Raw genomic sequence first — 27,283 nt, forward strand, 5'->3', positions numbered from 1 at the left:
TGTGGTCGCTGGATAGCTTGAGGGACAGATAGCTAGATAAGGTCTGCCTTTTTTTTTTTCTGTCCCTTTTGAGTATTCCGCTCCTTCTAGCTGTCCAAATTTGGACTTTTCTGCATGCAGCGATGACCTAGTAGCAAGTTGTAATTCTATCTAGCCCTCCTCCTGCCCACGGAAAGCAAAAAGCCAGCCACTCTTTCTACCCTGACGCTGGAAATCGAGTAAGCCTGTACCATTTCTTCTCCATCCAGTAATTGCGTGTGGCATCCCAGCTGCCCTCAACACAACACCACACCACAGCAGACGGCTAAACTTAGGTTCTATTTTGAAATATTCAGACAGCTGTCGAACAAACGTTACGTTTCACACCCAGCCAATTGTGCCATCTTGGGGTTAATCCACGATTGCATCGCACGGATTGCCCCCGGCCGGACACGAGGAGAAATGGCCAGGATGGCGAACAGGAAGGAGCGATGCTCGATTTTACAGAGATAATAAGAAAGAGACAGAGAGGAGTAGAAGCAGGAGATAGGAGAAGATGGATGAGGAGGGGGAGGGCTGAGGGCCAGCAGAGTCAGAGATAAGAGGCCGTGAGAGTGATTGAAATAGGATTAGCTCAGACAGGCCCTGCACTTGGCCGGCCGGGATGCAGGCCGCAGCATCACAGTGTTAAAGCTCCGCTTCACAGGGACTGTCTCTGTCACATCAAAGCTTCCCCCAGGCCTGCCCGCCCGCCCGACCGCCCGCCTGCCACCCGGGCCACCGAGCGGCCGGCCGGCTGGCAAGGTCATCGGCAGCAGCACACCGCCGCATCCGTGCATATCGCCCTCTTACCTGTATGTCTCCATTATCAGGCTCCAGGAGGCCGCTGCCTACTTCCACTTGCCTTTTCATCCCATAGCCGTGCTCTTGTCAGACCAAATGGATGGGCCATCTCTTAAAATTCAGTGGGGCAAGGAACAATGAGTTGGCATTTGAAATACTGTGGCCAAATGGATGACAAGCGCATCCTCGTGCTGAAACGTATACAAATTATTCATACCCTGGTTAAACGTGGATTTAAAATGGCATTTGTTGGACGGATGTATTCCGATTTGGAATGACACAAAGAAGTGGCTATGCCGTATTTATAAATATGAACGAAACATATTCTGCATTTTAAAAATCATTCCGGAAATTAAATATCATGCACTATTCTAGGCTGCTACTAACCTCGAACACAGTCGAGGCATTTTGATCAAGAAGAATTGAGGTCAAGGGGGAGCTGGAATCTATCCCAGATGACCTCGGCAAAAAAAGCACGTACACTGAATTGCGCAAGTGTCTGGGAACATGTAGCACCCTGTATTTTCTGTTGTGTTGCCATACTAAATACAGATGCCTCTTACCAAGATGGCCTGTTTATCTACTGAAGAGTGACAATTCCCTGATTGTGTGTGTGTGTACGTATGCAGTATCTGAATTTGTAGGAAGTGGTAGTTTTCGCTCTCGCAGCTCATCAGTTGAGAGACACCAGCCACCCCACCGCAGCATGCAGTAAATAGAGTCCCCGCCACTCGTTGAGAAATGGCACAATTATCCCCTACTGCAGAAATATGGGCCCGGATGCACCACTGCTCTTTCCACACACAACGTGTGTGTGTGTGTGTGTGTGTGTGAGTGTATTCATCGCATTATGGGGACATATTGTAGATGTGTTTCCAAAGTCACATTATGGTGAGCAAAAATGGAACTATTCCGAGTATGCCTGTCAAGGTTGGCCTACACGGAAACATATTTGTGGTTGATTACCAGCTTATTTGGAATATGCTCTATTAATTAACGGTACACTTTGTCTGCTAGCTAAGGTTATAAAAACAAATTGGCAACAGTGATGGGAAATCTAAAAACCTCTTGTTATATTCAACTCCATCTCAAGCAGGATAGAAACTTTCTAAGGTCAAGCAATCTAGGATGCAAGACTTGCTCAAGGTTTTCCTCCATTTTATGATTCAAACAAGTTCAATTGATAGACAAAATGAGAATGTCCAGATCAAAACAAGAAAGAGCAAGAAAAGTCATTTTGCCCAACAAACATTGATATCCCTGTGCATCAACATAAATAAATAAATAGCTTGGCAAGAGTTGGCAAGTTCACTTTCTTTGGACCTGCAATAAACAACTCCAACAGCCTAGAAGAGCTGAATGTGTGTCTTGGCAAAGGCTCAGCAGCAAGTTTTGCAAACGAAGCAAGCGCATCCGGAATGATGACTTTGTTCCAGCTCAAAGTCACAGTTGACCTTGCTACAAAGTTGCGATGGCCAATCTAGCGGAGGCATCAATTCTTGCAATCCCAAACATGATCCGTCTGCTTTCACAATCATGTGAGCACAAGGTAAAATCTTGGATTTTAAAAAGCATCCTGGCGTTCTGCCCTTGCAGCTGCAGGACTCCGAGGAGTCGTATTGTTACTCTCTGGAAGTCAAAATGTGAAATGTAACCTTTTTTTTTTTTTTTTTGAACCTCTATCAGGTCCAGCATTTAAAACAATATTTGGATCACAATGCCTTGTCCTAATATAACCACTTAACTTGTATACTATGACCTGTATGGTATAAGACCTTTTGAAAAGTGTTCAGTGACTCTCAGAAATGTCATTGAGCAGCGTGTGCATTTGAAGTCATCCATACTTGAGCTTATTAACCCCGAGCGGCTTCTCTCAGTGGCCTTTAACAGTAGTGCTCCATTACAAATTCCGGTTCCTAAAGAAATGACTGTAAACACGACCCCAGTCACTCCGGCACCATATTGTTGTCGTAGCAAGCTTCTTCAATTAGCAGCATGGGCTCGGAGGCATTGAATGGCCGCCCTTTATTGTGAGACATAATAGGGATAGCCGCTTGAGCCCCGGTTTCACACACAAAAACAAACAAAAGGAAAATAGGGCACAGTGGTCACAAGCTTCCAACAGCTGCCTCACAGTTTGGAGGTTGCCTTCAAATCGTGTGAAATTTGCAATTGTGAGACCAACAAATGTTGCTTTTTGCTCATTCAGGGTTGACATCTTGTTTTTTTGTCTTTGCAGGTATGGAAAGATAGTGTCAACAAAGGCCATTCTGGATAAGAACACCAACCAGTGCAAAGGTAGGTCATTGTGCTATACCCAAATCTCACCGCCATTTTCGGAACTAATACGTATAATATATATTACTGTCACGCTCCCTGACTTCTTTTGTAACATCTCATTTAGCTGACAGTGGGATTTTCCATGAGGGTTTGCACATTTAATGGTGTGTACATACACTTCTAATAGTTGTCCCTCATGGTTAATTGTTTCTGGAGCAGACAGTGTACACACAGATACGTATGCTTCAACATATTCAAGTACAAGACCAATTAATGAGCAAACAAACTAAATGGCCGCCATGGTTACCGTGCACTGTAGCTATTGGCTTTTTCTCATCTTGTGTTTAGCTGCTAGCAAGTCTGCTTGGTCTTGAGGGCTGAGGGGGGGATAAAAAAAAAAAAAAAAAAAAGTGATTGGGGTGAGTGCACGGCTTTGCTACTTGCCCTGAGGTATCGAGCGCCACTGTTTAAGAGCAACTGACGTTCTATCATTCTATAATTGCTTTATGTGTGCGTGTCTCAAAAGGGCGGCCTTCCAAAAGTGAACTTCAACCCACTCTTGAGTTTATCTAACCATGTGTTCTTGGGGGTCAAAATGTTGTTGAAAAGAACCGCTGCCTTTTAGGAGACAAGAAAATGGGGGAAATGCCTTGGAAAAAAGAAGAAGGACAATTTCAGATGCAGTGTGGAATTTTACTGGCAAAAAAAAGGGATAGAAGAGGTGAAGTAGACTTATTTCCAGGATGAGGTAATGGCTTGTTCTCGATCACAGGTTAGCCTTCTCCATTTCAAGCTGACCTAAGTTTTACTCCTCTCTGCTTTGCACTGTGTGCTGCTTTCCCATGAGTCACCCTCCCAGAATGCAAGACCGCTGAGATGACAGGAAGCAAAACGATAAGCACGCATATTGTATGAGGCCACAGGATGGATAACGTCGACCGAGAGCGGGTAGTGGGCAGACAGAGGTGAGATGATGTAAAGGGAGAGTAGTGTGCTTGTTTTCTTTTTTTTTTTTTTGCTCAAAGTTGCTTTTTAACTCTACCGACAGTTAAGTCAGAGTTGTCCGATTCACTCGTTAGGGCTTCTGCGAGCCTCGTTAGTGTCTCTCGGGGAGCGATTGGCCCTCCTGGCTGGTGCTAAGACCCTCGGATGAATTTACGGCGTGTCCGAAATTTCATAGCCCTTGACAGTCATCTCCAGCGACTGAAGCAGTTCCAACTCCATTTCCTCAATGCTCAGCTGAGTCTTAGGAGAATAACAAACGCACGTTCAGCATTAAAATGACAACGATTCATAAAATACAACTACAGGGTCACTACACTGTATCGAGTAATTCAATTCATTTGAATATATATCAAGATAAATCTGCTAAAATTTCCTACTCACATCCATGTGCGCACCTTTTTACCGGACATTTTATTTCAGGCTGACGTTTACTGCAGCAGAGTTTGAAGCCCAGCTTGAAGTACGGCATCACAAAAACTGCACATCAAGACCATGTAATACAATTCTCCCACGCACTCAAACACAAAGAGCGTGCACACGCACACACACAGGGACTAATCATACCCCCGCACTGCCTGAGGTGTACTGTGCTCTGGCAGGAGTAGTGGCCATGCAACAGATCTATCAATCCTCCTGCTAACATCACAGCTTGTCTACCTCCTCTGGCCTCTCTCCTCCTCCTCCTCCTCCTCCTCCATTACCCCATGTTTCCATGAACTTCACCTTCTTTCTTTTGACAGCACTGACACACTACCGCTCTCCCTACCTTTGTCACACACACACACACACACACACACACGCAAAACAAGAGATTCACGAGCACTCTTTCAAGGGTACGTTTCAAAGATGATTCAGCGTGGAGGGAAGAAGGTCGGGCGAAGCGGAAGTTCACCCTGGGAGCAACATTTGAAAAAAAATAACACTACAATCATGAGAATAGAATAATAACAATACAAATAATAAAAAAATAAAAACTATAATATGAAAAACAAAACAAAAAACTTGCTCATGTTCTACTATCCTCATCTTTAGCTTGCTTCACTCGAATCCGTCTGACAGACATTGAGGTGAGGGTTGGCGTGGTTGTATCAAACACCCTTGGAAATCTCATTGATGCAAGAGCAGGGAATAAAAGGTCATATTTTGTTTCTCGTGCCACTTTCCTTTCCCCCATAATAGTGCATCTGGGTTGGACTAGAGATGAGTGAGGAGAGGAAAAGGAAGCCATTGTTACTCGCTCCAACTGCTCATTTGCCATCGGTAGCCATAAGCGCCTCTTGAAAAGGCGGCCAGTGTTTGAAAGAAAGCAGGGCCAACCAAATGGAGACATTTTCTTCTCCTCGCCAGGGCCTGGAGACTGAGGAAATGACCTCAACCCTTTAAAGGACCTCCGCTTGCCGAGATAAAGCTCTGAAAAAAATTCAACAGTCTGACTGATGCTGCGCGACATTGCTCCGTTGCACTGAATTGTGGGAAACAGATGAGATGTGGAGTCTCTTGAGGCTCTTTTGACAGTAGCCTGTTGATCATAGTTTTTTTTTTTTTTTTGCTCCTTAACTTGCCATTCCTTTTCAGTCAGCGGGATGTTCAGCAGAAGCGCGCTCTGATGGAAAGCCTTGTTACCAAACTGAAACTTAGCTTCCAAATCTGCTGAAATATCTACCAGCCGTCATTTTGTTGCTGATGCATGTTGCGCTGATGAATTTATACCAGTTGTGTGTTAGCACACGGAGTGGTTTTTATGACGCAATTTAAAGGCCTGTCAGATGCTTGACCACTGCAGTCACTTCCCCCTCACCACAGACTCATCTAATGGAGAAATATAGGCAATGGACCTTTTATTAAAAAAAAAAAGAAAAGATTTATTGCTGCATCAGTGGCCGAGTGGAGCCTTTGAGCATTGGGTCTATTGATCAACGAGGTGGAGCTCTCAAGAAGAGCCTGTTTGCTGTGTGCTTTTTGGGGAGGCAGGAGGTGTGTGTGTGTGTGTGTGTGTGTGGTGGGGGGCAAAGAAAGCTTTCTGCATGCGTTATTGGTTTCTCATTAGAGGGCTGAGATATAAACATTTGTCTATGTTGCACATCGTGCAGGTGCAATTACGGACTCCCCCCCCTCCCCTGCCCTTTGAAAGTGAATTATGTGCACATAACAATCTTATTCGAAGTTGGGACCCAAACTGACCTTTTTACCAAATCATTCTATAATAGACAACAATTAAAGAATAATAGCGCAGAGGGTAACAGGAGGACTTTACATTTTCAGTCTATAGCAGGGGAGATTTATTATTTTCCTTTTTAGTCTTTGGTATGTTACTCTTTCAGGTTTGTGTTCACGGAGCCCTCTTAATTACTGTACTAATCAATTAATTAATTACCACCATCTTGGTTCTATATTTAGTCGGCTGTGTTCACGCCCACTACGGCGCAAACTGCCCTTTTCTAACCCAAGTGGACCCACATTTTCCCCACATGCCTGACAAAGTGTCAGGATTGTCAAAAGGAGATGGGCAGTCAACGCTTGCTGCTTTCGTTGCGTATTAACGATTGTACTAATTAGCAATTGCTCAGGGATAATCGTATTGATTTGGCTGGATTGTGTATGCAAAACCTCGGTGGATAACACCCACAGCCTTTGTTAGCACCCTCTAATCACACAAAGGCACAATCCCTTTTCTCAGCTCTACCCTTCCCCCCCTCGACTACTTCCTTGCTTCTCTACTCCAGTAAGTTGGCCTCTCACCGAGTAGGCGTCTGATTTTCCAAGTTTGTCGTAAATAGAAGCAAATCAGGCCATCAGGTCCGTCCGTCCACGTTCCTCAAGCTCTGACCTTCCTCTTCCTGTGCTATTATACATGCTAGGCAGGATGTGATTGCGTGTATATAAAGGTCACGTTGAGGCGACATCCATACATAAAGAATCTCAGCTCAGAATAGAACCGATCCATTAGGATTTGGGACAATTTGCCTTCAAACAAATAGTTGCTTATGGTGGTGTAGGCCAGTGACAGTGTCAGGCAGTGGAGCTGTTCAGATGAATGGGCCACTTTTTATTTATCCACATTTGAATGTTTGCTCTGTCTAGAGATTTTATCCATGTTCCCAGAGCCCTTGAATTCCATTGATCGGCCTCTGTTCAAATATTTAACCTGCTCTCTCACCTTGCTGCCAATCTTTCAGGCCTGCAACCTGATGTGCTTACTTTGCTTATTCCAAACTTGGTGTGTCGCTTTGATGCGGTGAGCGCCAAAATGGCAGAATGAATTGAAATGGCATTTGTTCATGTGCACTCTTTAAACAGCTTCCAATCATCTCAAATAAAAAAAAAAACATTCACATGTGTCTGTGGGAATTTTGCCCACTCATCCAGAATAGTTTGTGAGAGGTCACTGACGATTTTCATCTCCAATGTGCCGTTTGGTGTAGTTGTTCCACGCAAAACTCACCCAAGCATGTCCTTATGGACCTTGTTTTGTGCACTGAACACACTGAATGTTTCCGCTCAATTGAGAGCGTAGCTGGTTTATAATGATCAAGTGAAGGCAGTATGGCTGAGGGAAAATTGCAAGACAATGAATTGCCCCTGGCCCACTTGTCCCCTCCCTCCCTATCTATCCATCTATCTATCCATGGCACTTTGCCCTCTGCAGATGTGGAGTGCATCTCTTGGACAAGGACACTTCTCCACCTGCCAGGAAAGATGACAAGAACTACATTACGGCCAATGGGCTTCCTTACCCAGAGATTAATGGCGTCATTATAAATCCGTGTTGCACGGTTGATGGCTTAATTGCTCAAAGCGCAATTGAATTGTCATATACAAAGGAAGTGTCTGAGGCTTATTTTGCTGCTAATCGACTGCATTCATAAGATGAATCAGATGGCGACTCCAAACAAGTACAAGGGATGTTTGTCTTGAGTGCTTTTAGCTAACTCAAATAGTAACAATATAAAATACTCATTTAAAAAAAGGCATTGGGTTGAATATTATAAAGTTTATATATTTTTTTTTTAGATGACATCATTCATAGATGACTTGAAGCGTCACACATTCAAGTGCAACTCAAAGAAAGTCACTTTTACAGTGAACTAAAGCGCTCCTATTTTGGTATTGTCATGCATATTTGGGCATTTATCTTCCCTAGTAATGAAATGGGTATTAGAAGATGCCAAATCAATTGTTAACATAGATGATGGATCGCTCGTGTTAGTCATACAACTCTTGGTGAAGGACGTAAACAATTGGTCTGTTTGCGCCGCCACGCTACATGCCGTTTACTTGATTCATTATTCATACTTAGGCTGTTGTTATTCTATTGTATGCTGTGCAAAATGGGGTCATTAGTGCTGAATATGAGAATGTGAAAAATGGAAATATTGCTGGGGAATATGGAATGCAGGGAACTCCAAAGAATCCAGTCTATTAACAGATAAAGAAGGGTCATATTCCCCAGGGGTAATTAGGATTTGCATAATTTGATAGCAACGCCATGAATGATGCATGCGTGGATGATTGATTCATCGATACGTGCGTCCTAATGACGCTCTTATCTGGGCTCTCCGAGGAAGACGGCATCTTCTATCACCGTCGACCCCTTGCGGGAGACCGTGTCAAAAAGTGTGTCCCCCCCCCCCCCCCCCCCAGTGTCATCCATCCACACGCAAACGCGACACGGGCACTGCTTTAAGTAACACAGGAAGGCAAGCGGCGTCCGCTAGTAGCTGATTGACGATAGTCCTTTTATCTTGACAGGCTCCGTCTTGGAGCCAGGCCAGAAAATACGATATGACGGCTCATGTTGCCGTTACTCCTTCGCCCGTGTGTGTGTGTGTTTGCTTCAATACATTTGAGGAGCTTTATTCGTTCCTTTGCATGCTGCTTTTAGCAGAAAACAAGCATCCATCTAGTCAGTCAGCTTTTTAAGTGACAGGTACAAAGTTGATGCTCGTGTTATTACAGAAGCGGAGCTCACAGCGGCCTGTGCATTCCCCTCGCGCTAGTAACTTTAGAAGAGCTGCAGTGAACACAGCCACACAACAGATTTTCTTTCTCCCTCTTTTATTCGACTTCAAGGGGATTGTGCGGGTGTTTTTGGATGGGTGTAAAACGTTTTGCTTTCATTGGAACGGCATCTGTAAAATCAGAGCGTGTTTTAAATGGCTAGTATCAGGTCAATGCAGCCATTTCCATATTGCTTATTGTTACGACCTCCCCCCCACCTAATTATATAATATATAAATAATTCTTGAAGTCCTACTGTCCTCAAAAATAATCTCAATCTATATTACCATTCAAATAGAAAAAAAATCGATTGTAATCAGTGATTTTAATTGTCCTTATTTTTCCAATTGTGTTCCTAAAAGAAGAAACAAAGAGTAGATACCTCTGTGCTCTCGCTTCCAACGTGCTCCATAAATAGTTTGAGCCTCAAGATCACACATTTCAGTTTGCATGCATATCACTTCACGTAACTGCACACCGGAGCCAAAACGTTTTTATTCCTGGAGGCAGTTTACTGTCAATTCAATCATTTACTGTTGATTCAGCTGACCTCAAGAAAACCTCCTCTTCCAATGCCTTGCACGTACACACACACACACACACACACACAGCCATCTCTCTCCATTCAGGTTTGCTTAAATTTAGGTCAGCATTCTTTAAAACACTCCCTGAAAGTTTGATAAGTGCACTCTTGGTGGTTGGGGTGAATATTAAATGTGTCATTTCAGGCTTCCTCTTGAAAACACTCATAGGCTGGAGGCGGCTTGTTACTCCACGTCTGTAATATATTTGAAAAGAATAGAACGCTATTTAGGTTTGACACGCAAGATTTTAAATAGCAGCCGCTCGGACGAGCAAAGACTGGACTGGAGAGTACGCTGCTAGCAAAATTATTCTCCCTTTTCACTCATTGGGGCTTTTGATTTTTCAGAAGTCGGTGAATGTGGCCGGCCAGCCAGCCAGCATCACGCCGCTCAACACACAGCATATTAACACAAGCCCATTTCACAGCCTCCATAATCCTCTCCACAGTAACAAATCTCTCAAAGGTTGACAGCATACCAGAGCGGCTGCCATTTTTCCTCTCTCCCATTTTCTTACGCACACGTAAACTCGCATTTATATTTCTCGCAAATATAGCAATTCTGTCTATCCACACGGCCGCCCCCCTTCCTTCTCACTCTGTATTTCTTCCCTTTCCCTCTCTCACTCATATTTTCCCTGACATTAACAGCTACAGCCCATGTGGAAATTCATCACACAGAGGAAAGCTGAGGGAATGAAACCCACGGCTGTGATTTATGAGTTATTGCCATCCCGACGTTCTCCGGGATGTATCGGAGACGAGGGGGGGGGGGGGTCACGTCCGTGTTAATTAAAATTTGGTGGCGGATTAAAAGCAGTCAATGGTGCCCTCTGATCCACTGTTTCTGAAAGAAAGTGTAATTACAAAAGGATAATGGGTGTGAGTTGGGGGGGGGTTGCCGCCGCCGCCGCCGCCGTTACCCCGGTGTTACAGATGATCACATGGTCACGCTTCCGTCCTGGATTTCCCGGCCTTCTTTTAACTGCCAACATCTTGTTGACAGTCTTGCCAAGTGTGGGCAGTTGAGTCCCACTCTCCTTTTATGACATCTCAAACTACTCTGCCATATCACCCAATGTATTTATTGATATGGATTTTAAAGTTGGGCGAAGAATCCTGCGCTCTTAAGGACAAAAAGGATGTTTGCCTTTTCCAATGCACGCGTGTTTTGTGTGGAGGTTGAGGTGAGGCGAGTTTGTTATTAGAAAAGCACTCATCCGTGCGGCTAATTAAGATGCATAGCGCCCCCCTAAACGTCAGCGGCGCTAATTATCAAACAATGTAGTGCTCAGTAGATATAAGAAGTGGCAGCCTCCGTAGTCATGTTACTAACCTATTAGTGCTCCAATTACCAAGCGTCTGTCATTCTCCTTGTTAGCCATGTTTTTTGTTTCCCATTTCCTAATGTCTGCCTTTATTTATTTTCTCCCTCTTTTGCATTTCTTCTTTTTCTTTCTCTCTCTCTCTCTCTCTCTCTCTCCAGGCTATGGCTTTGTTGATTTTGACAGCCCAGCTGCAGCACAGAAAGCCGTGTCGTCTCTCAAAGCCACCGGAGTGCAGGCGCAAATGGCCAAGGTAGGCTCTTGTTTTGCTTCCACTGGCCCAATTGTCACACATAGGCCTTCTTAAATATGTTTTCAAACTTAAGGCATGTTGCCATGCAGTCTGCCTTCAAATGACTTTTTTTCCACACTTTGTGCACAATGGCATTTCATTTGATTTCTTTATTTGTTTGATTTCATTTCATTTTGATTGAAGCGATAAACGTGCTGTCACCTTTATTAGCAGACACGGGCGCTTGGATAATGCCTATTTGTGTGTTTGACAAGTGGTTAATTATATGTCTGCAGTATTATTAGATTGGAGGAGCTCAGGTCGCACAGGTGATGCAAGCTATTTGGTGATGCTTTTTTTACATGGAGGGAAAACAGTGGTAGAGAATGAATACTCTTTTCACTGGAGTGGCATTGTTTGGATTGAGTGGGCGTATCATTTGGAAGCGTGACTCGGTACAGTTCATTGTACGATTAGGGACGCAATTAAGAAAAATAGGCTTTTGGAATCACGCTAATGCACAGCGTCACTGCAAACAAATCACAGCATCCTCACATGACCTCAGTTCAGCAACCATCCATGTTGAATCTGAGTGTGTTTTTCTTTTGGTAACATTTATATTAAAATAATAATAAGCGGAATTCATCCGTTTTGAATGAATATGTTGTTGTATCTTAAATTTAACATTGTTTCACTTTATGATATTTTTTTTTTTTTAGCCATTTTAGTATTGCTTCCTCAGGATTCTTGTGCAAAACGTCTGGTTCAAGCTCTGAGGTTCCGCTGTCTTTTCAATATTTCATCTTGACTGTTGCATTACATCTGTCTCTCTCTGTCTCTCTCTGTCTCTCTCTGTCTCTCTCTGTCTCTCTCTCTGTCTCTCTCTCTGTCTCTCTCTGTCTCTCTCTGTCTCTCTCTGTGTCTCTCTCTGTGTCTCTCTCTGTGTCTCTCTCTCTGTGTCTCTCTCTCTGTCTGTCTCTCTGTCTCTCTCTGTCTGTCTGTCTCTCTGTCTCTCTCTGTCTGTCTGTCTCTCTGTCTCTCTCTGTCTCTCTCTCTCTCTCTGTCTCTCTGTCTCTCTGTCTCTCTGTCTCTCTCTCTCTCTGTCTCTCTGTCTCTCTGTCTCTCTCTCTCTCTCTCTCTCTCTCTCTCTCTCTCTCTCTCTCTCTCTATCTCTCTCTCTCTCTCTCTCTCTCTCTCTCTGTCTTCATGAGCCGTGTATTTGAAAATTTGTTTCATCCAAAGGTTCATGTCTTTTGCCTTTTTTGACTGAAGGTAAAATCAGCAATCGCTCAGCAGGGCCACCACTCATCTTTGAGGAGCCTGCACAAGCTAAATCAAGCTATTTTTCGGCGGTTGAGTGTTTCAATGTCGCTCGCGCTAAAGCAATGAATACCATGATGGCTGGGAGTGATTTCTTTCCTTACTGGAGACGTTGTGTCGTATTTGATCTGATCCACAAATCCTCAGCCATTTCCTTACGGAAGGCAAAGAAGCGCTGATGAGATGGCGCCGCAGATGACAGACTTGATGATAACGATGAGGGTGGCAATTATTTGTATCAAATGGGATGGGATGTGACAGCAGGAGATGATATTCTCTGGTGGAGCTCAGGTGTGCCATTTCTCAAATGCACCATTTGGCTCTTGCGTCTCCCCACCAGTGTCCTTCTTTCAATATTTATAAGAGGCCATGCTCCCGGAATACTGATAAGAAGCCTCACTCTTTACCTTTCTCATTTTAAGACCACACTTTTGCATTGCTCTTCTTTTATGAGTCAATACTTTTCAGGGCAGAGGTCCTTTGCCCTCCAACACAACAGCACTGACAATTTGAAAGAAAGAAAAAAAGAAGTTTGCACGTGTGTCGGGTTCATACAAACGATGGGAGCGAATGTTCTGTGCAACAGCTCTCTGCTTTTATCACACTTGCGAGAGACATTAAGGAGTAGTTTGCTTTTATAGACTCCCTCTGCATCTCTCTAGCAGCTATCTGTGCCTTCACTCGTCAGACTCCACTGACCCACCTTTTTTCGAAATGTACAAGCAAAAACTGCGATGATGATTTGTTTTTCTGCAGCATTTCACTGCATTGACTCATTGCGCCTATGCTAGGGCAGACCCACACAAATCACGGCGCTGACTTTAGCCCGGAGGCTATTAATCCTACAATTTGCATGTGAATTTGAAAACAACTGGAGTAGTACTTTAGACACTTTCCCACCATGGCAAATGAAACAAGACGGTCTGGCTGGCTGGCTGGCTGGTAGAGCATTTGTGGGGGTGGTATGATATCATTTGGATTGAAATATAAGTATTTACTGGCAATCATACACAGCAAGGTTTGAGGGGAGGCAGACTGAGATAAGATAGAAGTGAGCAAGAGGAAAACAAGATCAGCCTAGCAGCCGTGTATGACACCGATAGCATTATATGTGGACTGCAGTCTTTATAAAAAGTCGACACACCCCTGTTCAATTCACTGAAAATCGATCAAAACACTTTGGAAGGGGAGGGTTGAATTAATTTTTTTTTAAAATACACCTATGCTAGGCCTACCGACTGTAATAGGTGCTTGTTGCCTGGCTGTTAGTCGTTTCCAATTGCTCGCTAACACACTCGTATTCCATTTTGTCGCCTCCACTGCAAAGTAATGGATAAAGACCAAATAAGAGCCACGGGCTTTTGCGCTCATTAAGCGAAACCATCTCCGTAATCAATTTGTATTTTTTTCTCTTTTTGCTGCTGCTCCAATGTTGTTAAACTGCATTTACTATGAGGAGGCCAGCTGTGAAGGGAAGAGAGATACAAAGGGAATGCGGAATGTGTCTTGATACGCAGCCTGATGTCACTCTCTTCTTACTCCCCTTGGAATTTGAAATACCAATGCACCAGAGATGAAACATTGCCCCGCTTTTGTCTTGGCCTCCCCTGGGGATGGTGACGGCGAGAGGGAGGAGAAGAGCCATAATTAAGACACCTAAAGGACACTTCCCCCTGTGCCCCCCTCTCCTGTCACTCACTTCACACAAGTCACAGATAAGAGCACTTAGCATCGCTGGCGGCCGAGGGTTGTGTTGGTGTCTTTTTATCGGTTGCAGGAATGCCACCAAAGACAATGATGATATATATGGATGCATGTGTACTACTGACATAATATGCGATTCTAATTGACTGAAAATGTTCCAATACTAATTTGAAGGGATTAAGATGAAAAGATTTAAGTTAATAACCGCTTACTTCCGCTCATTGATGTCACGTTTAAAGCAAGCGTTTGGGCATGAATAATTACCATCATTTCCATTAATAATATGCATTTTTTTCTTGCTAAACTCCTTATCCAAAATCCAAAGGGAGTCTTGTTTCATGGTGCAGCCAAAAATAATAATATATATATATATAATTGTATTAACCTTTCCAAAGGTTGCAAAGAGAGATTATCACCAATTTATGTGTAAAAGTAAGCCGTGTCTATTCTCTGTTTCTGCTTGTCCAGCCAGAGAAAGGGGAAAAAGGAAATGATGAAGAGAGTCAACGATAAGGGGTAAATGCAGCGTCTGGCTTTTGCAGATGCAAACCTGTCAACCCGCCACTCACCTCGCTCTCCACAGGCTGCCATTTTCCCCTTGAGCCAATCAGAGTGAATTACAGGAAGGGCACCCTCAATTGTGGTGTCTGTGTCAGAGAGGTAATTCCGTCTGACAGCTGCTTGCTTTCAGACAACAGCTAGTCTTTATGGAAATCATTCCAATTCAGGCTGAAGTTGCCTTCTGCTGATAGCATTCCCAATTAGACTTCTATCAGGAGCGGTTTTTTTTTTGGAACTATCTTGGCTCATTCCTATTTTATCCTGGTTAACAAAACCAAAATGACGGTTGACCACCATGACATCGCAGCAAATCTCGTGAAACTTTGACCAATAATCATTTGACGTTAAAAAAAAAAAAAAAAAGACATCACAGCAAATCTCATGAAACTTTGACTTAGTGCACAATAAAGAACCAGCTCCGCTATGTGGTCTTGCTATGATGGCGGAAAGTGTGACAGCAAAGAAGAAAAACCTTGCAGAGGACTAAGCCAATAACAACAAATGGAAAAACACAATGTACCCCAAGAACGGTGCTACTAAATGTGCTTATATATGAAAAGAAGCAGAGACATTGCCTGTAGACGTAAAAAAAAGTTGAATGATTGTGACAGTTTGGACCCAGAAGAGATTCCCATTATTTTCCACATTATTGTCGTTCAAGCAAGCAGGCGTAAATGTATTGCGTTCAACATGGGTTGCAAATAATGCCCAAATCAGCCAAATGATACTCACACTTTGGCCTTGTTATGATTCATTTGAGGTTGATTCTGGCCCAGGTTTTAGGAGGAAGGATGTGTGGCGGTGTTGTCACTAGCCTCATTAAAATGGCCACTATATAATAGGACTGCTGAAGCAACATAAAGACTCTGCCTGCCTGCCTGCCTGCCTGCCTGCCCTTCATTTCACATTACTGTGGGGAAATTATGCAAAAAGCATCATTAAAGTGCCTCGATAAAGTGAACTGCAAATGTTTATGGTAACACAGTGCTTGCGTCGGCCCATCAACTACTAGTCACATGCTCGGCGGGGTTTAACTCTGTGTTGGCTTCTCCCGTTTTTGTTTATTCTCACGTCGTCCTTCCACTTCTTGTCCGTCCCTTTTGTCTCAAGGGGAATCTCTGCTGTCAATATCCCATTTATATTCGAAAGAATCTCCCTGCGGGTGGGCTACAGTCAGTCAGCAGTCTTCACGTTCTCCTTTAAAGGTGACTTCTCTGATGTTTCCGCGGCATTAAGAGAGTAGACCCTCACAGTTTGACATAACACCAGGTGACCTCTGGCTCAAAAGTGCTCTTACAGATGGTTGCTGACAACATCAGTTGCGCACAAGCCTGCTTCCTTCCCACCCTCGGGGCACCGCCTAATTATGTGGATAATTCAGGGAAGACGTATATTGTGTCGTAATTGGACAGATTTTTGGGAATCCAAATGCTCGCTCAGCACTATCCCTTGCATCTTTATTCCCCTCAGCCTGCCCTTGCGCTGTTTGCGTGCGGAGCCTTTGCCATGCCCTTGGCTCATTTCCACCTTCCTTACCTTGCTGTAATGTAATGCAATGGAACGGCCTGCTTGTAATTTCAAACAACGTAGCGCTGTTTTAATGGAATGAAGATAAATGGCTGCATTGCACTTTTTAGATTGTATTACAAACAAAAACAAGTCACTGGGAAAAAAAAAGTCAATAATGTCCACGCGCTAACCTCTAGTCAAGACTAGCAGAAGCGCCCGTGAATCCAAAGACACTTTGTGCCATTCCGAGGGGCACAAAAACAGAAGCGGTAGAAAAAAAAAAACATGTCGATAAAACTGTCACCATTAATTGAGTACGAAATGGCTCCAAGCAAACCTCATTTAGTGGCAACGGTGGGCTGAATTTATACTCATCTGCTAAACAACATTAATGAAAGCGGTCATGCTCCTTGCAATCTGCTGTCAAAACTCCCTCATGCGTGATTATTTATTTCTTTTCGTTTGCCCGATGCCGACTATCTTTGTCTTGTCTACGGCTAACTACCAAAAGACTTTTCAGGATGCATACCAGGACTGAATAGCTACTGCATTATTGAAAAAGTTGTATAATCATCCTTCAGGCTGTCATTTTTCCGCAGCATAATTAGCTTCTACGGGCATAAACTGCCCTCCCCGCTCGTACTGCGGAACTTTTAGTTTTGAAGGACAAAGCCAGCGAGAGTGAGACAGACCATCTGACGACTCTGGCTCCCAAACACCTCCACTGGTTCCCACTGTCTACGCCATCTAATTTTTAAAGTCCCAATGATCGTCACACACACACCTGGGTGTGGTGAAATTTGTCCTCTGCATTTAACCCATCCCCGTGTGATTTTAATCCATCCCCTGGGGGAGAGGGGAGCAGTGAGCAGCAGCGGTGCCGCGCTCGGGAATCAGTTGGTGATCTAACCCCCCAATTCCAACCCTTAATGCTGAGTGCCAAGCAGGGAGGCAATGGGTCCCATTTTTATAGTCTTTGGTATGACCCGGCTGGGGTTTGAACCCACAACCTTCCAGTCTCCGGGCGGACACTCTACCACTAGGCCACTGAGCCTAATTAGACTTCAATCATTTGCGGAAGCGCCGCTTGCGGTAAATGATTTCACCGAGCTGCGAGCAGAGCCGTGCCGAGCTGTGAGCTTGCGAGGGAAACCCAGAGACTAACTAGAAGTTGTTGTGAACTGGAGCGAATGGCAGATAAAGGTAGAAAGGCTTGGGAGATAAACGGGGCTGAGGGAGACGCAATCTCAACACAAAGACAAAATGTCTTCGTTAGACAATGTGTGCTCTGAGCTAATGGAAAAAATAAACTATCACTGAATACAGATTTTGATGGACGGATGGATGGATAGAACTTTGATCCTCACACCCATGTGCATGTCGGTATGACTAGCTTCCTTCCCAAATGGCCTGGCAGGCATGAAATAAAAATGGCAATGGCCTGCATCGTGGCTATTTTGCCAGCACGGCACCGCTGGCTTTGAAGCAAACACAAATATGGCCGGCCGGCCTTTCCAGGCTGGATAATGGCCACACTGTGCACTTATTAGAATCTCTTTGATGTGGCAACTGCGCCAACCTGCTCGCACTCTCTGCGAATTGATCCGGCTCAATTAGCCGGCCCGCGGAGACAACGTTCAAAGCCTCCGCACTCAACCGTGACACATATCGGCCAGGTGAAGCGCTTTCAATTCATTTACGTCGCTCGGCCTGAGCATACAAACTGGGACGAGCCTCGTGTGTTGGGGGGGCGATAAATAAAAATCACCGGAGCTGATAAGCAGCAGACACACATTTGCTCCCACTTCTTCTTATCTGCTTTGTGTCTTTACGTATTGAACTACATGAGCACACAATGAGGCGCCTCCTTTAGCCTGCTTACTTTTTGAATTGCCTGACCCATTTCAATTTGTCTTCATCAGTCGTAGCAATTAAGTTGTCGATTAGATTTGCCCGTGCCGGCTCCCCCAACTTTTCCATGCATCCCATTATCTAACCTGCCTGCTACGCAAGCCCTCTTTGAGTAATCCCAGAATATGTTCCCTTCATTGGATTTTATGTGAGTTTATTTCTTTCCTCAGGAGAGCTGTATTTTTATCCATTTCATTATGCTGCTTGCCTTTGCTTAGAAATATGATGGCATTTTACGTCCGGCTGTTATAAAAGGAAGGAAATGTGCAGCATCGTTTTCCAATGGCGAGATGATGGCAATTAGTCTCGATCTGTGTAACTCTTCATCGAGAAGGTGCGCCTTCAGCTGAAGAGACAGACCTACGGTGACATGCCAATGTTGGGATCGGCAGTTTTTGGAGGTATGATTTCACGAACAATTCTTCTACATGCAGACGGATGTGTTTGGTAGGCATAGCCAGCCGCTCTAGGCTTTCCGCTTAATAGTACACAATTCATCAGTCAATACATCAATAGAGCATGCGTGACTCACATTTGATGAACTCTGTGGTCACCGGGGCACAGCCCGATTGAACTGCTATTGAACCTGCTACATAGGAAAACAGCTTCAGGAGAAATGGTGCCTGGAGACCTGGGGACTGTACCATTGCAAAAATCAAGCCAGACCTATTCATATGCTTAAAAGGATTGACTTCATGTGACAAATTTCACAGTGTTTGCAATTCTGTTTGCTTTGCCTTAGTTTGGAGCAGTTAACGCTGGCCAGGGTTGTCCAACACGCTCATCCACCCCCTCCCACTCCCCTTCCTATATCCCCGGGATGTCACGTTGAATTATTATGACTCTTCCCACGTACACTGGTTTCAATCATACGTGAGTCGTGCGCAGGAGGACGACGTAGTCCAGGCTTTAGCTGAAGCGCTGTCTCGCTTATACTGAACCAACAACGCAGTTTCTCATTCTTGTTAACAACGGTGAGCAAAGGCGATCGATGTATCTGCTAATACGGCCAACATGAAAATAGTCCATAAAACATATTCAACCACTTCACCAATGCACGACTGTGTTGAAATCAAAATAATGATTGCAGATTATAGGTGGGTGGAGTAGCTTTAGTGCTTATAAATGACGCATCCAATCAAGTTGCATGATTTGCCGTGACTTCAAATGAGGATCTTAATGATCAAAAATCAGTCGGTGCATGTCATGTTTTTTTTTTTTTTTTTTAATAGTGCTCTTGTTATTTTAAGTCCCTTTGAATGCCAGCAAAAAATCGTTGACTGCACATTGGCTGTTATTATTTGAAATACCTTCACCCTAAAGCAGCTTTGTCGTAATTTATGCCAGTATGGAAATTTGCACTCCAGAACATTCCCTCATTGATGAAACACTAATGATTTGACTCTAATCGGCAAAAAGTTTTTTCTGACCTTTCATGCATAGTACAAGATAAGATGAGGCATCATTTTTCTCTGCTCTCTGAGGCCTTAAAACGTCAAGGTCAGTTGGAGTTTGCTGAACGGTCACAACCTCCAAGACCTCAGGCCCCGTGGCGTAAACACACACAGGGAAGTAGCAGAGAAGGGAGAATTAATGGAAGCAACCTCAGCAGTTCCGAGGAGACATCCTGACGTACAGTATCTAGCCCACGTGTTGTAAGCCTCCAGTGTCCTCTTAGGTGATATCGGATCAGTTTGGACTTCTCGTTCCAACTGAATTGACCAAGGAAAGTCTGACTAGCTATCTGTGGTTATCTTCACAACTATTTCCTGTTTTGTGTTTTTCTGGAGCCTGCGCTGATACGATGGGAATCCTTCAGATCCTATATTCTGTTTCATCACCTACTTTCTATTTGCGCCGGTGCTTGTTTGTACATGACGTTGCGTTAAGAGCGTTATCGTGGTCCTCTTCATGGCATCTTAGTGTTGTTTACGTGATGGGTTATCGTGCCGCCATCGCGCCTTTAATCATTGCGTTATCTGGTGGTTTATCCGTGCGTGGTTGTCCCCCGCGTTATCGCGTGCCGCAATCACGGTCATGACCTTTTTTTCCCTCCAACGCCGCCTGGGAATAGTCTCGTTGAATGTTGCGTCCGTCACCCGTGCTTCTTCCGACAGCTTCTTGGGTTTTGTCGCGTTTGGAACTTTGTCGCCGAGTTGCACTCTTGCGCGTCAAACATGTTTAGCTGGTTTGTTTCCGCCAGCCAGCGACTGTGATTTGTCTGCTGCCATTATTGCATATGGCTGTATTTGCCTTTGTGGCAAAAGCCTGCGCCGGCTGGATTGCGCTCGTGGCGTGATTTGTAGCAGATGGCTGTCTTATTCCGCAAGAGAATGACAGCTGAAGACAGTTCATACTGAAAATGGTAGACGAGAGAGAAAAGAGAGGAAATACTAGGCGTGATTACCATCCAGTCACTTTGACATCCCTTCTAGCTACGACATAGTGGAGATGGGGGAAATGTCTCCGAGGCACGTTTGTTTAGCCGTACACGCTCAAAGAATCATTTTGGGGTTAGCGTGCAGCCGCAACAGAAAGCTCAACCTCGGCAAGCAGACGGGTTAGGAGTTGCTGCCATGTTAAATAATGATTGGTCTCTTTGTGTTGCTTTTGTTCATTACGCGACATCACTTCTAATCTCATCAGCCTGTTACAGTGGCTACAAAAGAGAGGTTATATGTTGTCGTCAAATTTAAGTTGCAGTCCAGTGGGGTATTGTTGCATCAGGAACTTGATCTGATTGTGTTTCAAGCACGGATGAAAGCACATTTAGAAGTCTATGGATCAAAGCTTTTTGTTTAATATCATGAAATGTTGAAAACTCAGTTGATCGTGTCTTTTTGTGTCTTGTGACTTTAGGGTAGTCTAAAAAAATGTGGCCTGGATTTTAAAAAATCTCATCACAAGTAGCATTTTTTTTTTTAGAAAAGTGAGTCCAACTTTGGGATGAACAAGAATATATGGCACTGCATTGAATTATTCTACGGCATTGATCGGACGGGATAGCCAATTAGCTTTCAGTCTCCAACACTGATTGGTCATAATGTCATCATGATGGAGTGTGAGAACATGTTAATTACTGTTCAATGGCAATCTGTTGTTCTACACCTGAGTCCATGTTTTGAAGATTGTTTATTTCTTCAGCAAAGTGCCGCTCATAAAATGGCTGCATTAAAAAAAAAAACATTTTCCCCACGGGCAACATTCCTCCTGTATCTATCTGACACGTCCTTCCACGTCCTGTTTGGTTTCCGTACGGCCTCCTTTTTTAATTCATTTCTCCCGTATTCATCGAGAGCTTCATTGTCTAGTAATACCACCATAAAAGAGGGTGGGGCTTTCTCTGGAGAATCTAGGCTTGTGTTTGATGCTTGAAGATGTTGTAGTAGATTTACAGCAAGGAAAGATGTTTTCTCTTGATAATCCACTTCAACAATCCCAGGACTGCAGCCTCCCAAAAAACTGACAGCCACGTGTAGCCTAAAGCGTAGACAGGGTTGAGGGGGAGGCTATGTGTGTGTATGTTGCAGGCATACACAAGGAAGGCGGCAAAAGGCAAAGATGAGATCTGAAGAACCAGAGGGAAGTCTAGATGTGGCTGCAATCAAATTATTGCCCAATCAAGTCATAACATGAGTAATTCAAGGCTTACACTGACATCCCTAATCTGATTGCTTGGGCATTAAGGGCTCAAAGGGTGGCTCTTCATGACCATTCTCACTGGGGAATCTCGGGGTGGAAAGTGTGAGGAAATGAGAAATCCCCATTTGGTGAAATGAATTTATCAGCACAATGACGACTTTGTGTTAATAAGCAGGCTTGTTTTTCTCTCTTGCCATCTGAATGGCCCAATGGCAATCGCTCTCATTTGCTCAATTACCGAGTAAGGTTCTGATGCGTTTGTTCCCCTGGGACAAATTGGACTCATCCCCTTTGGTTTGGCATCTCATAAATCTTGACCTACCCAACTGCATTTGGATGATAGATGGATGTCTAAAAATGAAGATGGAGGCCAGGCTGAGAGAAAGGTTGGATTTTCTAGCTTTTGACGGAGGACTAATCACGCTCGGCTTCAGCATCTTAAGAGCGAAAGCTTGGCATGTTTTAGCGCTGATTTGCATGTGGAGGGTTCCTGACTCTGTAAGCACCCTGTCGCGACAACCCCCTTCGTCACACACACACACACACACTCGCTGGAGTACACGTATTGAGGGAACGGCTGCCAAGGGAACAGCTTGCCTGAGAGAGGGAGCGATAAGAAAAGAAAAGGAAAGAGGAGAGGAAAGGCTGCACGAGAGGAGAGGAAAGGCAAGGCAAGGCAGTCCAAGTCATCTCTCCCCCTCCCTGCCTGCCAGAGGTTACTTTATTTTTTTCTTCTGGACCCTTGAACTTTGACTTCCCCATCCTGATCCCCGTAATAAATTCAGCCGCCGGAACTTGCGGCTGTAAATGACCAAGAAGAAAAGCGGAAGCGAACCATGTGTGTCGGCGTGTCCTCTGGGGAGTGTTGTTTTCCTGTTGAAAGCCATATGCTTATGACTGGCTGACAGTCAGGCATCCATAAAAGGCTTATTGTTGCGCTCGCATAAATGAGCAATCACCCGTCTTTTCACGGCGCTGCTAATCAGCCTTCCTTCCCACAATATGTGGCCGGCCACGTTCCGCCTCATATATATTCTCAGCAACCATTGCGACTCCCATCACTGCAGGCTGACTTAATCCGTTGTGCCAATATAGAAGCACTTGCACAAAGCAAACACGCTCGTGATGGGGCTTTGACACTTAGCATGCACGGATGATGGAAGGTGTCCCTCCCTCTCGCTAATAAGGCCTTTCAGTGCGCCAGGAAGTGACAAGGAGTGACAAGGTGAGCGCCATGTTCCTGGTTAACACTCCAACCTATGAATAACCTCGTCACATCAGACGTATGACCCTCCAATCAGGAGTGGCGCAAACAGTGCAGCGCTTGTGAGCTCGGCTGTCAATCAAAGCGCGGACTTCTCAATGGAGAAATTCTAAGACACCTGCTAATTATACTGCGAAGGATGGTAGTTATCATTTTTTATCCCCCAAAAGTCTTTCTCTTCTGAGAAGATTTTTATATGATGATACTGAATGATACATACAGACAAACACAAAAGATGGAAACTCACATGTCATTTAAGTTATGCTTGTGATGTCATTGACTAGGCCACTCCCCATCTCTTATTTGTACAGTGATTGCGTTTCAAGCTTGATCACGGGAATGAAGTCAAGCTACAACATGATGTAATACACTTAATATACTGGAGGAATAAATTGAGGAAAAAATCAACCAGTTAGGAAATAGTATGCAATTCTTGCACGGACTCTGAAAAAGGGAACTTCATCAAATCATTCCCGTTTGATTGCCTTGAATAAAAAATGCAAAACCGCAGTGCGTCGTGTAAACGAGTACGTTTGCGCCGCTCCCATTAACGATGAGGTTAGTGTATTTCAAAACATCCACATATTGGCCTCAGAGATTCTTCTGTATTAAGTCAGTCATGTCATCGTTTATGAATGCAAAATTGATTTGAAATACCGTAAATTCCAGACTATAAGCCGCATCGGACTATAAGCCGCACCAGCTAAAATTGGGGGATATTTTAGTTTTTTTCTTATATAAACCGCACCGGACTATAAGCCGCACGTGCACACGCGTTTCTTTTACAAAGAAAGACCGTTCAGAGAAAGCCTTTTTAAAGTTTTTATAACATACTTTAACATGTCTTTCTCAACATTGCCTTTGACGCAGGTCACCTAGCGTGCATTCCTACTAAAGCTCATAATAGTCACAAGCAACACAGCCAGAATAAGCAGCAGCCATAGTAGTGTTTCAAAATAGTATTTTTGTTGTTTTTTTTCTTCAAGATACCGCAGTGTATAAAAGTGATCAACTCATCACAAAAATCACGAAAAAAATCCTTATATAAGCCGCACCTGACTATAAGCCGCAGGGTTCAAAATTTTGGAAAAAAGTCGCGGTTTATAGTCCGGAATTTACGGTAAGGTTTATGCAACTGTGTATGGCTACTATGCCTGGCCAGTTTGTTCTGCAGGCCACATCTGGGGAACTAGTTAGATGTCCAATTAAATAATCCAAGAGCCTGTGCTCACCAATACAACATCAATTAGGCTCAAGCGATGGGTCGATTTGTCTTTCAGAGGACGGAGAGGATCGGCGCTCGCTGTTACGTGAGCCGAGCGCCTTTTCTCTCAGCGGGCTTTGGGTTCTGGAGGAAAGAGAAAGCGAGGGAGCCAATGCAGTAGCAGTTTAGCTGCGTCGAGTACATGTTGTGCAGATGTACCCGAGTGTCCGCTGTCAGACTTTGAATGGCTTTAAAACGATTCAATCGCTTTTACTGCAGCAGAAGCGAATAGCATTCACTGTTTTTGCTGGCAGGCAGGCAAGGAAGGAAGGAAGAGAGCAAGAGCAAGACCAAGTGTATGATTCACAAGCTCCTTTGGCTACTATTCACCCCACTTTCATTTCCTCTTCTCTTGCATCTCAATGATCTCCACAAAGGTACATTTAAGACATAATTGCTCTCCCAGCTGCTGCTCTGTCTGGGTTTTGGAGTTGCTTTTAATTCAACCATAAGCACACCTCTGAAATAATGCCGCTTTGTCCGTGCCAGCCATCAAATACATTTCCCTCCCTTTCATTGTGGCTGCTCATGTAGAGAAGAAGTTGACAGAAGATGGGATTAAAATCCTCTAAATGAATTTGCCCTGAAGTCAAGGCTGTAGATGATAAGACGCAACGAAATTAATTATTAAAGACTATAATCAAGCAGATGCCTCGCAATTGTGCCCCTGATGAGCTGTGGCAATCAGAAATGAAAAAGTAAATCATCTGATTGCACTTCTGGAGTAGCGTGCTTCGGCATCATTACCCCCCCTCCCAGTGACTGGGCGCACCCACCTTGTACATTACTCATTCATCTTTCGCTAATACTGTAGTCTCTCTGCTTATAATATTCATGGTAGCAGTCATCACTTTGATTATGTCATGTCAACATTGCATGTACTTAGACTTGAGCGACATGGGAAGAAATAGCACAAGTATTGCTAATGTTAAACATCTGCATTACGCACTTGTGCACGTCCTTTGTCCATCTGCAGGCTAAAAGCTACAAACGTAGCATTTTTTCCCCATAATGCCACTAGGTGGTCATTGAAAAGAAAAAAAAAATCAAGAGATTTGTTTACAAGAAATAAAATGTGCGATTCACGATGAAATAAAAAGGTGATTAATCACAATAAAATAGTGGCTTGCCAGCTCGATGATCTTTGCTGATACCATTGTTCATCCAAATATTCTCGGACTAAAGTGCTTAGCTTTCATTTCATCTTCAAATGTCAAAGAAGAAAAAAAAAGTTGTACTTTCAACAAAGTTTTACTTCACCAAGATAAGTTAACGCGAGTCCAAAAAGCCATTGACGGAAAACAGGCCACTAATGAAGGTCAAGCGAGTTCTGCCAACTCCTGCTTGGATAGAATACAAGGCCATTCATTCATGGAACAGATTAGCTCTTATGAGGAACAACCCTGCAGGCCATAGTAGTAGTATTTTCAAAGAGTCTGGAAAAACTAGATGACTATATGTCTATTAAAATTGAGCAGCAAGACCGCAGCGTTAGTTGTGATTATTATAAATCTCAAATAATTCCCCACTATTACAAAACAGTTTGTCTCACTCTACGCAGTTGGAATGTGTGGCCAATTAAAGAAATCGGATTGAGGTCAGAACACCTTTGCGTCCACTGACACAATATATCCAAATGCCAACGAGCTCTTTGCCAATGACTTCATTTAAGAGGCCATCATTTATTGTTCTGGTGTTCTATGTAAAACAGATATAGCAGTAAAGTGTGCGCATGACCCCCCCCTCCATCACTCACATGAGCAGATAATATCCATACACATAGTACACACGTTTGCTAACGCAATTACTGCGTCGACTCTGCCATTTGAATACGCTCGTAATGACTGCTTGCTTTTTCGCCGCCACGTTATTGCAAAGAATCCCAAAATAACATCTGAGAATCTTGCAGCCTAGCGCAATCCTGGAAGCCATCCATTCGGCGAACCTGCGTACTTGAAAAGAACAAAGACAGGGAAGGGTCAAAAGTGAGATATGAGGATAGACCAACTAGCTTTAAGGACCGTCGTGCTTCTTTCCGAGTACGCTTCTTTCTATTCCTTAAGTAAAAATGCGTGCGGTTGGATACGCCACAATAATTAGTATGGGAGAGGTGACATGTGCGGCGCCATTAAAACATCGAGCCATCCATAGGGAAAGGACAGTAAGAACTTTGGAGCTGCGAGGTCACGGCTTTGACGTCCCACTGTGGCTAAATACAAAGTGTCAAAAAAAAAAAATGCAACTAGTTGTTAGAGAATTGCTAGTGTGTTTCCTGGCTACTGTCCAGGCGCCCTTGAGAAAGTCACGGTCAGTCGCCCACCCCCACCCACAGCTCAAGTGGTGGAACACTATTTGCACGCCTCTTTACTCTGAATGTGTCTGCCGTTCTCCGTGCGTAGTGCCACATCAAATAGAAAGTACATTGTACCTTGAATTTAACCTTGAGGGACTGCAAAGAATTGATAACACAAATTTACCAAAGGGCTTTGCGTTAATTCCCGCTGGTGAAACGAGTCGCTCGACCTCCGTGTTTTTCCCAGATAGACGTGGAAATATTTTGCGCTTCTCGTTTGATGTTTAAACAGCAACAATCTTCCATTTTTGTTATCGCCGCGATAAAAAGGACAGTATCAAAACGCCATAAATGGTGATGTGACAACTTCCGACGGATCAGCAGATTTCTGAATTCTCTAAATCTCAACTCTGATCTTTCCAATGTTACACATACTTGGCAGAAAGATCTTACTTTCTTTTGGCGTTACATAGATGTGCAAGGTCGTTCCAAATCGTATGTAGAAAAATGGGTTTTTGATCCATAGCAAAGCAAAAAAACACAGATCTTGTGTTTAGCTGCACCATGACA

The 27,283-nt window shown here is 44.0% G+C and overlaps 1 protein-coding gene across 4 annotated transcripts in view; it reads left to right on the forward strand.

Annotated features, from left to right (window-relative positions):
- Nucleotides 1-27,283, forward strand: part of rbms3 (RNA binding motif, single stranded interacting protein) — a 120,692-nt gene that overhangs the window by 30,699 nt on the left and 62,710 nt on the right. For all 4 annotated transcript variants that reach the window (XM_061267421.1, XM_061267423.1, XM_061267422.1 and 1 more), the window contains exons 3-4: nucleotides 3,062-3,120; nucleotides 11,175-11,266. In XM_061267421.1, coding sequence (XP_061123405.1) covers nucleotides 3,062-3,120; nucleotides 11,175-11,266 — 151 coding nt within the window. The remainder of the gene's footprint in view (nucleotides 1-3,061; nucleotides 3,121-11,174; nucleotides 11,267-27,283) is intronic.

This window comes from Syngnathus typhle, linkage group LG20 (assembly GCF_033458585.1).
Source record: "Syngnathus typhle isolate RoL2023-S1 ecotype Sweden linkage group LG20, RoL_Styp_1.0, whole genome shotgun sequence".
Lineage (NCBI taxonomy): Eukaryota > Metazoa > Chordata > Actinopteri > Syngnathiformes > Syngnathidae > Syngnathus > Syngnathus typhle.